Source organism: Zootermopsis nevadensis, unplaced genomic scaffold (assembly GCF_977971745.1).
Source record: "Zootermopsis nevadensis isolate Lab colony 2312 unplaced genomic scaffold, Znev_1.0 Znev_ptg000007l, whole genome shotgun sequence".
Taxonomy (NCBI): domain Eukaryota; kingdom Metazoa; phylum Arthropoda; class Insecta; order Blattodea; family Termopsidae; genus Zootermopsis; species Zootermopsis nevadensis.
In genome coordinates, this window is record NW_028259139.1 from 6202456 (window position 1) to 6219367 (window position 16912).

General features: G+C 36.2%; 1 protein-coding gene across 1 annotated transcript; it reads left to right on the forward strand.

The window, feature by feature from the left end:
• The first annotated feature begins 85 nt into the window (after positions 1-85).
• On the forward strand, positions 86-16663 carry LOC110835540 (uncharacterized). Its single transcript, XM_087344107.1, has 11 exons — positions 86-421; positions 776-4359; positions 5270-8538; positions 9762-10004; positions 10874-10993; positions 11858-11996; positions 12648-12766; positions 13044-13160; positions 13783-13854; positions 14056-14151; positions 15076-16663. The coding sequence occupies exons 2-10, from the start codon at positions 903-905 to the stop codon at positions 14146-14148; spliced, it is 7629 nt and encodes a 2542-aa protein (XP_087200233.1). The 5' UTR covers positions 86-421; positions 776-902; the 3' UTR covers positions 14149-14151; positions 15076-16663.
• Positions 16664-16912: the final 249 nt, after the last annotated feature.

Below are 16912 nucleotides of genomic sequence, written 5' to 3' on the forward strand. Positions count from 1 at the left end.
TTCCTAATAAAACGACTAGATACAATATGTAAACGTCGCTGGATGAAGAGCATCTTAGGCAGTCACTGGATGACAGGTACGTCGCTTTGGTTTAGAAGGCCATGATGAATGCAAATGGTGGCAATAAAGGATCGAACTGCTGTTGTTGTATAGTGATTTAGTTGATGAAGTCGTGAACATAAAAATAAATATATACGTAAACAAGTTATATGTATTTAGTGCATTGTTTAAAATTATTTGCTGATGGAGGCAAGGACAGTTGAGATTATTTGCTGATGGAGACAAGGACAGTCCAGTTTAATATGTGTTTTTTTTGTGCAAATTGTTATGTAGCAAACATACAGGTCTGTTTTGTAGTGTGAAAAAGTTTTGATTTTCAGATTTCACAAAATAAACCGTGTACTGCAAGTCTAGAATGAATGTAAGCACTTAGTTTTCATACACATAATGGCAGTAGAATAACTCCTTTTTCTTGGAATTCCTTCCACCACTTTCTAAATTTCTTGTAACAACTGTGTTCTAGGTCACCTGCTTAAGTGATTTAAATTAGGGTCTAATGGATTAATTATTTTGGTTTTCTTATATTTTATAATTTTTTCTCTACGTGTAAAACTTCAATAGTTTATTTTCTATAGGCTATAATGCACATACAAAATGCGTACCTATCCATGCAATGTGCTAAGATATGTGATAGGTACATGTTACAGTATCAGCATGGTAGTGATACAACAATAATCTTGTACTTCTTATATTAATATGCTATTCTATTTTCTAGGTTTGCCACATGTATGGGTACTGGACAGTGTGAAATTACTCAAGAACTGAAATTCTAACTGTTAGGGTCAGAATTCGTGAAGTGTAATTTTGGACATGTTAAGCTGTGAACTTAAATAAGAATTCCAATGAGTGGTTACAACTATAATAGCAGGAGGAGTAAGCGAAGAGGAGATTCTGGGTCACAAAGGGGTAGAAGTGGTCAGAATTCAAGTTACTGGCAAGACAGTCACTATGAACCATTTAATACATATAATCAATACCAGTTCCCTCAGTTAGTATTTCCGCACCAGTGGAATCATGTTTCTTGGGATAATCAAAATAATTACAGTGACACATATAGAAGAGAACCCATTCCTCAGAATCAGCATCTTCCAAGACACACATTCAATTCTGGTCAAGGTCACACCAGAACTTCTGGTCATGCTTCATCTCATAAGGGGAAATCTTCATGGTCAGACCCTAGAAACCGACATAACCAAAAACGGCATTCATCACCATCATCTTCTAGAAATCAGTCCTCTTCACAGCGGAAAGTTACAAGCCCACCTCTAGGATCTGAGGAGGCTCGAAAGAAAACTCTTGCCAAGGCCAGAGACAAAATAAAGAGCTATTTGCTTTCATTCAAGGATAAAAAACCTGAGGGCTTAGAAAACCTTCTCTCCAATGAAAGACAACAAAAAAGAACAGAATCTACCAGAGCCAGCCCACTGAGGTTAAATAAACCGGATTGTTCTGAGCTTCAGTTAACACCGAGTGATTTAAAAGTAATTGGAATGGTCAACACATCTGGAGCTCGTACCTCATTAGAATTGGCTCTAATGGGAAATCAATCTGTTGAAACCATTTCCACAAATGAATTGAAAGATTCATCAAGTAGGACAGAAATAGCAGCTCAAAGTTCAGATGATTCTGAGAAAGAATTGGTTTCCAATTTTGGATGTAATACATTTAATGCTCCTGACATAAAATTGCTAGGCAATGAAGAAAGGTTCAGTATGTCTAGCAGCCTTGAAGGAAGGGAAATGGGATTGAGAGATTCTTACAAACAAGCAGAACGAGGACCTCCTTCAACCTATAAGTGCAGCAGATTTACTTCTGGATCAAGTAGTCCAAGACAACTGGCATCTAGTGAAGTTGAGACATCAAGCTCTTATCCATGTGCCCAATCCAGCATGTCAAATCCAGCAGACAATTCTGACCAGTCCAGGGATGGCACAAACTCAAGGAGCTCCTGTGAACATCCATCCGGTAGCAGTGAACGTGAACCGAAAAGATCTCTTAAAAATTTAAAACAGCGTATCATCCAGCAATTTTTAAAAATGGGAAAGAATAATTTGAAGGACCTGATAAATAATCCTAGATCCCGAAAATTTGAATTTGCAATGAATCATCTGATGAAAGAGCATCGACTGCTGTTGTCTAGGGAGCTAAGGACACTGGCTCAGTCAAGAATTAGAGGCCAAGATGTAGAAAATCAAGAACATGGTGATCCATTATGTGACACAAATTCTATGTTAGATACTGACATTGCAATCAACTTCTCTCACCTTCCTCAGGAAGTTATTGAGCAGCTTGGAAATCTCTTGCAATTGAATCTGTTGGATAATGCAGAATCCATAGATTTTCAGCCCATAACTGTTGAAGATGAAAATAGTGTTCATGATTTGCAGAATATTCAAGCTCTACAAGTTGCTTTACTTTCAGAAGAAGATATAAAAAGAGAAGTTATAGAAAGTGAAAAGAAACCAGTGGTTGCAACAGAAGTTATTGGCAATGCAGTGAATGAAAGTGTAACAGAAAAAGACTTGGTAGAAGGACAGCTTGGCTCAACATCAGATTTTCAGCAGAACTGGTCAGCAATGGATTCAGGAACAGGGCAGATCGAGGATTCACTGAGGAGGCCAATGGAATATGAACAAAAAATAATAATTGAAGAAGGTGGAGCAGTGAAGAAGCCTAGAGCGGAATCCAATACGTGGCCAGGTTACATACCATTGGGAAAAGGATTCATGAACAGAAGTGGTGAATTTGGAAATCTATTTTCTGGTTGCTTCGACACGAGATCTACTGCATCTGAAGCTGTAGATGGGCAGAAGAATGTGAAAGATGTTCCATGCACCAAAGAAATTGATGGAGAAGTAGTGATGCATCCTCAAGCAGATTCAGATCAGATATCTGCTAGAACATTTGACAAAGTAATGAGTCCAAATTTAGCACATATAAGAGCAACAGATGAGATGGTTGATTGCAACTCTTCCTTGCAGACAAATGTGATGCCCAGTGAAGTTTTGGACACTGAGTTGGGTGAAGATTCTAATAAATTTGAAAATAATTCCCTGATAAAAAAGTCTCGTTCAGAAAGACTTGCCAATGATTGTTTGACCAACACTGACAAAAGAGTAGAATCTTGCGGTGAGGATAACTGGAATGATGATTCTCATGAAGAAGGATTTGATAGCTCTCACCATACATCTGATGACATTGGTACTAATTTCCCTGCATCTGCAAATGTCATTCAAGCTAAAGACTTGTTAAAAGATTTGGCAGATGCACAGGAACCTTCACAATGTTCTTTAGTTGCCGATGGACGTGGTAGATGCTCTGCAAATTCTGATGGATCCTTGACAGATAATGGAGAACTATTGAAAGGGTCTACAGTTGCTGATAAACCTATAGAAGGCTCTAGTGAATGTACAGGTGCATTATTTAAAGATAGTGATGTTATTAATGTGAATACTTTGTTAAGAAAGGTCAGTGAAGAAATGGATATTTCAACTGAAGATCCTGGTCCTAGAGAAACTGAAACTAAAGATGGAGATTTTGAAGAATTGAACTCTGTCACAACTAGACTACCTGATAACCTGCAGATAAATTTGAATACTTATGGCTGTGATGAGAACTCACAATTAGATATAAATGAAGGCAGTAGCTATAATGTTGAAGACACAAAAGTCAACATGGAAACAAACCAAGAATTTATTACATCTGAAAAACAGAATGAAGAAGTTGCAGTGACTGATCCACACAGTGAAGCAATGGATGGAAGCTTCGTTCTCACTGGTAATGATACAGAAAATATAAATGTTAATGAGAGCATTAAAACACACAGAAATAGTAGTCAATCTGCTAGTGCATCTAATGAAATTCACATTTCTCCTTCCAAATATATGCAAGCAGAAAATATCGGTGTTGATGACCTGTGTGATGACAAAAATGATCTGCCTGTTGCAGAATACATAGCAAATACTACTGTAGATAAAATCCATGTTGATAATTCTGCTGATAATTATAAGGTAGTTGTGAATGTCAGACCAGTCTCTGAGAAAACTGAAGAGAAGAATGGAAATAGTTTCATCGCAGTGAAGAGTATTATACCAGAGGTAGATGACTCTAGAGGAACTGATAGTCTTACTGCTGAAGCACGTCAGTCATCCATTAATTACGCTGCGGCCAAATATGAAACCTGTAATGAGAATATACAAACTTTACCTTATAATGTGGTTAAGATTGAGAAATGTGACAGTGCTGGTGAGGATGGGACTTCATTATTTGAAGAAGAACTACAATGTAAAAATTGTATGGGTAAGTTCTGTTGTGTTGTATTTACACTCAGATGCATATTGGAGACCATTATTATGAATTTTAACATACTCTTCAGTTACTTACTTGCGTGTCTGGTGCAAAACGTGGGGGAAACAGCGGTAGCAAGTTGTGAGGTATGTGTCTCCTTTGCCAGCGGTGCAGATCAAAACTTTTAGGTAGTGAAAGGGTTTCCATTTTAGGTGGATCCCTTGTCACCTTGGCATGGCACGTTCTCAGGTTGTAGAGGAGAAGGCCTCCAGATATGGATGGTAGCTCTGAATATGTTGACTAAGCAGTCGTGGACAGCCAACAAGGGGTGGTCCTCCAGGCTAGGGGTTGCATGTTGGGGCTATCAACCCCTCACTGTAAAAACTTATTTTGTTACAAAATGCCCAAAAGTGCCTCGGACCTGGACTGATTCTTTGACACGACCTAAGGAGTGTTAGAAGGACATGAGATTTGGCGCTTCGAATATTAGGGGTCTCTACAGGGTAGGTTCAAGATTAACCATAGGGAGATGGGAATCGATGGAGTGAACTGGATGCAGATAGTCCTGGATAGAGTCCAGTTGTGGGCTTTTGTGAACATGTTGATGAACCTTCAGATTCTATAAAGAAAGTGGGCTGTTCTTTGACAAGCCAAGTATACATTTGACTTTTTAAAGAATATCTTGCACCACGGAGTGAGTGAGCGAATGAAAGAAAGGGTTTGCTTTATCATGACTGGTCCATCAGTGATGGAATTTGATGCTGCAAAATTTTGCATGCTCAACAATTGTTTGTGTCTGTTACTTGTGATTATGGACAGAAGAAGTGTAGTGAGCAGAAATACAATTTTATGTTAGACTAACATAAGCATTTTAAGATGGTCTTGCAGATTCTCTTCTTTCTTGTTTTTTTTTTTTTTACAGATGCACCCGGAGTTCCAGAACCCCAACGTCTTTGTAGCTCAGCTGAGACTCAGACATCGTTCCTTTGTAACCCATTTCAGGAAGTGACTAGAGTAGAAATAAGCACACAGACTCAGCCCCCTGAGGAGTTTGATTCTGATGATATTCAGAGAATGTTACAACTTCTAGAAAAGTCAAGTCAACTCTCACCAGAACTAGCAGAATTACTGACAGATCATTTTTCGTCGAGGAAGGCAACCAAAGAGAATGAATCGCCAGAATTGTCAAGGAGTGTTAATGCTGAAAAAGATTGTGCAACGTCTGCCTCAAAGCACAAAGCACAATGTTTAATTCATCCTCTCAACTCAACAGTTTCACCAAGTCCTCCCATTTCTGTTTCTGAGAATCATGACGTGGATTCAACTGTACAAACTACATCTTTGCCACACACTTCAGATCTTTCATGTCCTCTCGATGGGATGGAACCCAGTTTTAGGGGACCCTCCTTACATGGTAAAGAGGGAAGGATGAGTACCACAAAGCAAATAAGACCGACTAAGCAAGATGACACAAGCACAGGATTAAACATAGTGCAGAAAGTAAGAGTGGCTAGCAAAGAAACTGAATGCTCAGCTGGTGTTAGTAGCGTTGATGCAACAGACACAAGTAGCTCTTGTGCAGCCACTGGCAAAATTGCTGATATTGATGGTGGTCCGAGTGGTGATAGCATGGACACAAGGAGAGATTTTCAAGGAACTGCAGTGGGGTCAAGCAGCAAAATTGTGTTCCTGAAAATGTTAGAAATAGACAAAGAAATCCAGAAATTGATGGAAGTTAAAGTTGAATTATACAAGAAATTGCACCCGAGTTTAGAAATTGATTTTCCTTGTACTGACAGAAATAGCAGTCATTCACCTAAATCAAGAGGGTTGCAATATGCAAATCCAACCACAGAAGCATCATCTGACACTGTTTGTAACAGAGTAATGTTAAGCAGTAATCATAACACACAGCAAATGCATATGGGTTTACTAACAGTGAACAATAATGATCCAACTGGCAGTTCATTTACAAGTGACAGACTGACACCCACTTCAACCCCCATGGTAATGTTGCCAATACATTACGTTCTAGGATCCTCAGCTGAGCTACAAAATACTCACTTATCTGTGCCAAGGCAGAAGCTAGGTGAATGTTTGAAAACTTTCGACACTTCTGTTGTGGAGGCTGTGCTGAACAGTTTTAATTTGCCGGATTGTCGGAGTAGGGGAGGAGATGCTGCTGTGGCTCATTCTTCAGACCATGAAAACCAAAATAAGATGTTAGGTGACGTTGGCGAAGCAACCCCTTTGAAATCCAAATCAGGTCATTTGGATGGCAACAATGCTAACAAGGGTAGAAGGCATTTGGCTCCTCATTTTTCTACTCATGAAGAATCTCATCAATCTGAAACAAATTCTTCACTTCCAGAAGCCGTGAGTCTGAAGATACAAGTTTCAGAGCCAAAACTTAATGTAAGCAGGCAGCGCTACTATGGTAAGAAGAAGAAGAAGTCTCATGTGCAGCATAAAACTGGTATTGCCACAAATAAGATGTCTTCTCGGTCAGTTGGTCAAGAGAACAGCGGCATTGGAGGTAACTCAGATGCCATTGCAGGGAAACCTATTCAGTCTGATTCATTAATGCAGACTGGAGGAGACGAACTACAAAATAGAAGACAAGCGTACAGTTGTGAAAGTAAACACCAGAAAGAAAATTTAAGCAGGTGCAGAAGTACAAGGCACAAAGTAAAAAACATGAACCATGAGAAAGAATCTTCACAGTCTGATAGTAGTTCTGTGGTGCAAGATAGAAAGGAGACACATTCATCAGTTAAAACTAAAGTTCCAACAAAAGACGATAAACAGTCTGTAACTGATTGTTCACCTTCAAGTAAAAGGCCAACAAGACATTCCCAGAGAATGTTTTGTCAGGCAGATAATTCATTTTGTAGAAGCAGGAGGAACACAAGGAGTGGGTCTCATAGTGATGTGGAAGTTCAACTTCAAGAAGCGACAGAAATAGTAAAGAACAGGGAAAGAACTCGGTCATCCAAAGGAAGAAATTCCATAAGTCTTCATGAATCAGACAGTGAATCTGACAGTGTAAGTACAGTTCCCTGTAAAAGGAAAGTTACAGAAATTCTTGATAGAAGTTCACAAGACGAACTGTCAAAACCTGCCACACAAAGCAGGAGCAGAAGATCATGTATTAGAATTGCTTCCAACTTTCAGGACATGCAGCCAACTGTAATGCATGGAAATGCAACTGAAATGAGTACAAAAGTGAAGACGGTGAAAGTAGGGCAGACAGTCGATGTTGATGAAAGTGCTGTGTCTGCTAGGCAACTGAGAAGAATCCAGAATAGTAACAACCATGATACGTTTTTGTCTTCTGAAGTACTAAACTCTGGTTTGTCTTTTGAAAGTTTTCCCTCTTCAAGGAGTAGACGTCACGGTGGTGGTACACAAAAGAGGAGACCCGATGAATTAGAAGGTCCACCTAATAAGGTTCAACGTCTTGGTCCAAAACTGGACCTACTGCAGTGGAAATTACAGGACTGTTTTGTTAAGGTAAAACCATTAGCTATAGAAACAGTAGCTCACTCTCTGCCATCTGAAGAACTTACTACAACAGACAGTGTCGGTGATCAGAGAATTCGAACGTTTTCAAGTTCTTCAGATGAACTTTCTGTGGTAGAGTTTGTTGGAAAGCATAAGAAAGAAAGAGACAGAAAAGAACAGGCTCAAGTAGAGGGCTCCAGTAATGAACAAGATCATCTTGGAGGTATTCCTGATACTTTTAGTTGCCAGTCGCAACCAGCTGATCTCCGTATCAGACCATGTGGAAACGATCCTTCAAGTCCAGTTCATTTATCTCATGATCTTATGCAGTCAGATTTACCAATACAATTGCAGGGACATTGTACTCTTCGTGATGTAGTTACACAAGATGAAAACAGTCTCTCAACTCTTTTGTCCGACGTATTATCTGTCACGAGTGATGGAGACCAGTCTGCTGCCAAAAGGAGCGGGAATGGTGATGGAAGTGAAAGAGATTTACAGCTGATTGCAGATGACAAAGATGAGTGTGACCGAGATTCAACCTGTTCATATGACACCCCTCAGGAGGGCCGAGAGGGAACAGAATCCAAGCACAAGCTCTCCAAGAAACACAAGAAGGACCCTAAGCCAGATGGTATAGAGCGTTTAGTATTTGAATCACATAAAGGGCCCATCTTAGATATTAAAGTAAGTTAAAAATGTAGTTTAGAAATTAAATATTAATGTTCGTAATTAATTTAAATGAAATTTTGACAGTAGAATTGTTTGTAATGTCAGTATTATATTTGTCAAAGAGATGTATAGATCATAGTGAAAGTGAGACTTATGCTTTGTATTGAATTGCTGCATTCTGGGTCAAAACACCTGCAGATTTTGTAGTCCAACTAATTTAGGCACTGAATAAGTACATACAGGTGTCCCAAAAAGTTTTATACATACATTCAATGAAATATAGACATTTTAATAAACTGAACCATTACATATGTTAGATTGGCATTTAGTGAATTAGCAAATGTACTGTAAATATTGAAAACGACTGCCGTTAGTTTCACGGCACAGTTGACTGACTGAAAAGTTGCCCCAAAAGTTTCTGCTGTGTATACATGTTCTTAGGACACATGTGTTATGATGACAGTGCTATTAATATTTATGACTATTTGCAACATATCTAAGATCTTATGCTGCGAAGATTTCTGTCTTCTGGGTTGTTGCGCTGTGTAGACTGGTCGATGTTAACCAACGTTTCAGAGGTCATACTGCCTCCATCATCAGGGCGATCGCTGATCATATTCACCGCTGTGAAAACCTCAAATCTTACATCTTATCCTGCGTTTGAGTAAAGTTCTATATGTGCCTCCTGTTAATTTAAATGATTTTTAGTAACACCTCGACAAGAAAAGCACAGTTATATAAATGTATATTACTTGAAGTTATACTGGAAAATTATCTTTGTTTTTTATTTTTGTAGTTAGTCTATATCTCGGTTGGGTAGGCAGGAATTTTCATATTCTTTTATACAGATGGAATTCTGTTTCAAATTTTTAACAATCAAAATTCGTTTTGGTAAAAATTGCTTGTAAATTGTTGTGGGAAGGAAAAAAGATTGTGCTTTCATCATAACCCCTTTGTTTTTTTCCCCGTTGAGTTTAAATGTTTTACGCAGTCGAACTGCATAAAATTTACTTGAATTGTTTGCTATGTACTTATACACATGCTGCATTCTGAGTAATCCATTGGTCTTATAACTCTTCATACTTTGTAGTTGGAAACTCATCAAAGCACCTTAGGGAATTTTGTGTATTCATAATGCTCCATTGGATTGCACTCAAATCTCTGCATTATGTTAATTAAGAAGAAGTGTTAGTTATTGAAATACTTTGTATATTTAATATCTATGGTCGCTCTCTTAGACTGTGGGCAGGCACATGTTGGCTGCGTCTGAGGATGGAAGTGTGTACTGCTACTCTCTGAAGAGTGGGAAGTTCAAGAGGAAATACGAAGGCCATAATGCTGCTGTCACTTGTTTGTGTGTTATTGAGTGCAGTAACAACGGTGTCAGCACTGAGTTGGAAGCTGCAAGTGAAGAACAAATGGCACCTGACTTGTTTTTCACTGGTTCTCTCGATAAACATCTTCGGAATTTTAGATTCAAGGTTTGTGCCGTATTTTCATTATAATTATCCATGTACATTTTCACAAAGGTTGGTCATCTTTGACAAGTTTCTGTAGTTCTCTAGGCTTTACTAGGTATTACTTTAAATTTTACATTAATAACTACGGTAACCTCGACACCTGCAGGTAAAGTAGGATCAAATAAGTGAAGTGACTGGGTTATGAGGAGTGCAATGGGACCAATTAATTATGCTCATTATTTGCTATACATGGGAATAATCTGATATCAAATTATAACAGATAGTTGTATGATATTTAGAATATTTGTTAAAAAACTATTTAAGCACATATTTTATTTTAATGTGTATCTAGAAAATACTGATAAAAATTACACAGAAGATTGAAAACCACATGAATATATTTTAAACTATGTATATGAATGTATACTAATTATTAGCTTCTTTATTTGAAACTTAATTTAAGATGGAAGCGTTTTATTCAACAGTGCTGAAACTGTAGATGACAAAGTTGAATTTCTTACACACACATTCTTTTTTAATCACATTCTAACTCGCAAATAATTTCAACTTCTTCATACTCGGACAGATATTTTGGTCATTAATGGGTAACACCTTTACTGACTATGGGTTACCAGCCATACTGTTTACAGCAGGCTAGCCACAACAAAACCCAACCTAACAGTACAGATGCAGACCTGTGCCATACCATTAAGAACATAAACAACTGGAAAGATTTCGTAATGCGAAGAGCTAAAAAAAATTTCCAGAGAAACCAGTCTTGCTCATGAAGCTTGCTCAATATATATGAGATATTTTTATTAATTTGCTCGTAGCCATGAACTCATTGTATCTGTGTTCGTTACTTCCAAGTTTTGCTGTATGTTTTTCAGACTGGAGAACTGGTTCATAATCCTGTGAATGTTAGAAGTCCAATCCAGTGCATGGACCAGAACTGGGGAATAGTATTTATTGGGACTCAGACTGGTGAAGTGGTACGGTTTAATATCAAGGTACGGGTAAATAAATTTGTCATATTGATTTGATTTAAAGGCTAGTTATAAAATTCCAAATAACAAAAATAATTGTGAAAAATAAGCTTTGAAACAAACAGTATTCTCATGTTTCCCCATAATGAATATTTTATAACAGGGTTTAAAATTTGAGTTATTGTTATTTTTATCTATACAGTTTTTTATAACGGATATATTAATGCATTTACTGAGTGTAGATTGATTTTCTTTTGCTTTACCATAAACTGTATGGTAGTAACTCTAAAAATACGTTAGAGTAGGTCCTTGGGTGTGCTTGGTTGAAAATGATCAGAATTGTTTTCCATAATAACTAGATTTGTAAATGTGCAGTTATTTCAGAATTATGACAGTTTCTTTGAAATGTTGGCTTTAAGTACAGAAAAGAATTTTTGTGTTGCTTCTGATTGGAAATACCAAAAAAAGTAAATGTTCGAAATTAAAATTATTGAGGTGTAAATCTATCTGTTTCCAGCAGATTAATTTGATTACCTTTAGTGAGTGCCAATGATTCCATGATCTAGTAATATGATTGATGTGGCTTATTTAAATTAATTTTATATTATTGTACAGTTGCATGTTTCATATTGTAGTAAGAAATACAAATGTATATAAGGTGTGTGTGTGTAGTAATCATAACTATATAAACATTAAAAAACTACATTACACAGAATCCTTTATATGTATATAAATAAAATGACATAGAAATCAAACTTTGAAAACACCTGAGTTCTTAAAAAATAAAAACAAAAGCACATGCAAATATTCTAAAGAAGTGATAATGAGTTCCGACATTATTTTCAGATACATGTGTGACGTCTTTGCTTTGTGTTCTTCCTGTTTTAGACGTCATCCTTAATTGGTGAACCTATGAAAATTGACAGGGAGTCAGTTTTATCACTTCGAGCTACAAAGGAAGGTGCTCGTCAGGTTCTGATAATTGGAAGTCGAAATAAGCCCATTACGGTGAGGGATGCAGCTACAGGTATGGAAGTGTTTTAGAAGTTTTTAACATTTAATTTCAAACATTGGCTGTTCTTTTAACTGTTCAGACTTTCATATAATGTGTTTGGTTGAATTGAGGTGGAGGCAGTGAAGCATAGCGGTGGCTGTGGCTGGTGGACATTAAGAAATACAATGAAGATGACTGTCTTTTGGGATATTTTGCCACGTAGTCTAGTATAAGTACCGACATTTCAGGGGTGCTTGCTGCATACCAGTAAATTTCTACCAGACTACATGTTGCAACATCCCAGAAGACAGTTCTCTTCGTGTTTCTCGAAAGTTTGACCGACGTGGACGAATGTTTGAATGAATGTACTGACAGACAACAGACAGGTGGACAGTTACAACGTACTTTGACATTCTTAATATATTTGATGTTTAATGTGTTTGAAAGGGTGTTCTGTGTAGAGTATCTATTGCATTGGCATTACCAATTGTACGATATTAAAAATTACAAGTTTCAAATAGTCTATAGTGGTGTAGCATGTGTTCCAAATTTAATTAAAATCCATTATCCAGTATGTGTTTCCATCTTGTTTCTCTGGGTCCTTACCTTTAACAAGTCATTTGAAGAACTGAATTCTTAGGTGATTTTAAACGCAATGCTGTCACGTTTATTTTCTCCTGTCAGGATTACTGTTACGTACCGTGTGCAACAGCTGGAGTCATACCGTGTACAGTTCAGTTCTCAGCTCAGGTCTCGTGTACTTTGGCACCAAAACAGGCATCATACCAGTAGTTGAATTTACGGTAAGTTTCTAATGTGATCCGGAGATATGGAAGGGATTATCACATTAATGTTATACAGCAAAACATCACTGATCAACTTCAAAGTAAATGCCACTTGAGCAGAGTTAAAGCCTATTCAAATTTGGCCAAGAAGATGGCCATTGCGTTTAAATATACTGGTGTGTTGAAACACAGTGTCTGAAATGGCGATTGTTCAGAATAGAATCTAGTGTCAGGATTTCTTTGTTGCTGTAATGAACCTTCAGGTTCTGTAGGTCCTTTGTATATATATTTTCAGACTGGTGATGAAGTGTGCAGATTCAAGACGGCCTCGGGCGTTGTGTGCATGAGGATATATAACAACTTATTGTTTGCTGGTTGCTATGATGGAAACATATACGTCTTCAGTATTCATGTAAGAGTCTTATTTCATGATATTCAGTTCTGTTAAAATTGGACTTTGTTGTGTTTTTCCCGGAAAGACACTGTTTGTCATCAAATTAAAATTACTGTCCTTACGTTTTGAGCAATTAATTGTTCAGAATTTTGTGAAAGAAATTTTGGTTGGAAAGCATGAAGAAAATAGATCACTCAGAAGAACTTGACATAAATGATATTGAAATGGATATTAGGGAAATAGGGTTGGAGGGTTTGGGCTGATTCATCTGGCCCAGGACATGGGCTGGTAGTGGGGTATATTATTATTATTATTATTTATTTATTTATCCCCCCCCCCCCCCCCCCCCCCCCCCCCACGATGTACCTTTCAGTTCCATAGATTGTGGGGAATTTCTTGATTAACTGAACCTGCTAGTTGCTTAAGAAAGTCTATGCTGTATGGAGTGAGATTGTTTTGTTAGTGGTTTTGGAGTGTCATATAGATTTTTAGAACTCTGAGATGAAAATGTACTCTGTTTACAGCAGGTAAGACTGTTTTAATAATTATATATGTCTGTGTGTAATGAGATTTTGTAAATTTTTGCAGCAGTTATTCACATATTGAGAGTATATTCATTTGGTTTTCAATATTTTTTCAGGATAAAAAACTAGTCACGTCTATTCCAGGACCAGGAAAGATGCTTTTATGCATGGATATTGTCAAAAACAGGGTGAGTAGCTGATGTGTGCATACATGGATATGCATGCACTCTCACACACGTGTGCATGTGCATGCGCACACACATACATACACACTTGTATAGAGGAAGAGGGAAGGATGCAGGGTATAAAAGTCAATAATGAAATCCTTATCATTCAAAGGCATATTCATGTATATCCTTTGATATGATATTTTATTTACTCTCTTTCAGATTATTGCAGGAATCAAAGACAACAATAAGCTAGAAGCGTGGGCGTTTCCACAAGAATTACGGTGCCATCTTAAGGAAGCAAAACACAGATGAAAGGTGAAGTGTTAATTTTCTACACATTTGTTTGTCACTGTTCATATATCTGGCATAAAACCTTAAATGTTGGTTTATTTATGTAATTGGAGAACCAAAGAGTATGAGGGGAAAAAATAATATCAAATTAAAATATATTTTGTTAACATTATTAAAAATGAAATGAGGGAAGAAAAGACAGACACAGATAGAAAAAAATCTTAATGGGATAATTGGGAAGACTGAAGAAGTGTGCAACAAAAGGTGACCTATTCGTGGAAACATCAGTATATTATCATCATTTATCTTTAACTTATTTGCATTTTGTCGCCAAATTGTAACTTTCTTTTAGTTATAGCTTATGCAGGTAAATCTTGATATACAAAGCTAGTACATACTTGATTTTAACCATAATTTCTTGTGATTGGTAAGTTTTAGTAAAGACCAAGAATATGGAATTTCATACAAATATGTTCATTTGTATCAGTGTTACGCTTATGGATTGACAGATATGTAGACAAACATGGAAAAGTTAATGGGCAATTTCGCATCATTACAAATTATGATTACAAACCTTAACATGTGTATCATGATCAATTCTTTGTATATTTGCTGAACTGAATGCAATTTATACCCATTTTATAGGATACCAGTACTTTCAATTTCAGTGTTCTTTCCAGATTTCAGTTGACTTACAGTTTCAATTACTCATATGAAATAAAAGTTTTCTCAGATGTTTTCTCATGACTTACGCTGTGTAGTGGTCATTTACAGTCACTTGTAATGTCTAATTACGCAGACTTCATGCTTTGTTTAAGAAAGAAAAGATTTGCGCACAGAAATTTTAGAAATATGTTCACCACTTGAGCATGAAAGTAAATGTCCTATAAATATTCTTTGTCTTCACTTTAGGATCCTGAAACTTTGATGTCCATTAATTGTTCACAGGCATTTTAGAGACACATGTAGTTTCTTCAAGAATCTCTCACTCACTTTGGAATAAGGAACGCGCATCTTTTTAGATGCTGAAATCATGATGTTTAAACATGTAATTGCACAATGTCTCATGTTTGCAAGTAAGTATGGATATATCTGACATGGGTCTTTGTATACAACTAGAAAGGCTCATACCCTTTTGTTGAATATTCAGTCAAAACTGGTGGTACTTATAGTAGCTGGGGGACCACTTTAGTTTTAAATTCATGTCTGTATTTAAAGTGTTTGTGATTGTGTAATGGTTATATGTACAACTGATTTGGATTTGTTTATGGATTTATGGCTTCTGGATGTTATGTGGGAAGATAATATTGTTTTGCATTTTTCATATTTCACTGTACAAATTCACAAAGCTTTTTGTTATGATTAATTCAAACCATATTTGTTAGTTCTTATAGCTTGCACTTATCATACTTGTGGGTGAATCATGCTCTGCTTTGCAAATTTGGATTTTCTTAATGATTTTGAATCTGCATTAAATGCGATAAAAAAACATTTTAATTTATCCAAGTATTTCCATAATTTGTTTACAAACAAAGCAAATCTTCTTTCCTGCCGTAAGATGCCCCACTTTATTATTCTTTATTTTATTTCACACAGTTTGATTACAAATATTGTGTTTTGTGTGTAATTGTATCAGTTGCATTTATGCACACATAAAGTACATGTCACATACATAAAAGTACTTTTTGTAGGAAATTATATAAATTACATGAGCATTAAAGAAATTATTGATGCATTTATGTGTTTGTTGAAAATAACCTGTCATAAGAAATATTTTCTCATGTACTAAGAATTATTTACTAAAGAGATTTTTGATATATCTGAAACTGTAATCTATTGGTTTACAAATTATTTTACAGGAACTTGCACTTGTTTGATATAAATATATTTGCAAATTTACTGGATTATGTGTTTATGTCAGTGTTGAAGAAATGTGTTGTTTGTATGTGAAATCTTCTACACATGAGTAAATATGGAGGCTAGTAAAGTGAGATACTTACACTGTTCATAAAGGAGTATTTGTTCAAAAGATGTACAGTATGTAATATATTGAATATAAAAACATAAATTTATATTAGCAACAGCACTGCATGTTTTTAATATGTAAATTCATTAAAATATTTGTTTTAAAACACATTGAACATTTGTACTAATGGCAACTGTTTTATGTAATTTGTTACTTGTTAAACAGATAAGGAATTTACATGTTTTTCAGTTGTGTTGGTAAAGCTAAGCTATGATTTTTGATAACTGCAGGAGTTACTGGTATTAAATTTTCCCCCATGCTGAAAATTTTAGTGCCTTTTTTGTTTTTGTTTTTAATTATCACTTCCATTGTCTGTGTACTGAATAAGTGTTTCTATTGCTTGTTTAGTTGCCCTCAGACACACAAATGTGAAAAATATCTCTATGTCAACTCTGAAATATGTCAGAAATGTTGACATATTTATAGAGTACAGTGAATTTTAAGTGTTTATATTTGTTTTTATATATATGTCTATATTTCAAATAAAATATTTTTCTTTTCATATGTTAATTTAGTGTAGCATAACTCATAGTTTTGCTGTATGTATAATTGTAGTATTAAGTGTCTGCAACCCTTGAGTCTGAAAATAATCATTTCACTAACTCCCCCCCCCCCCCCCCCCATTATCATCTGTATGTTTGTATTTGTTAAGGGATGAGTAGTGGTGTGTTGTAGCTTATTGTTAGAATTTAAAGGTTATGGAATTACGTACAGAATTTCTGGTGACAAGGTTCATTGTAGTTTCCTGCCAAGTGCAAG

Coding starts and splice junctions, on each gene's coding strand:
- LOC110835540 (XM_087344107.1), top strand. CDS start 903: ATGAGTGGTTACAACTATAATAGCAGGAGGAGTAAGCGAAGAGGAGAT. Junction 11,997..12,647: donor GGTGAGGGATGCAGCTACAG/GTATGGAAGTGT, acceptor TTCTCCTGTCAG/GATTACTGTTACGTACCGTG. Junction 13,855..14,055: donor TGGATATTGTCAAAAACAGG/GTGAGTAGCTGA, acceptor ACTCTCTTTCAG/ATTATTGCAGGAATCAAAGA.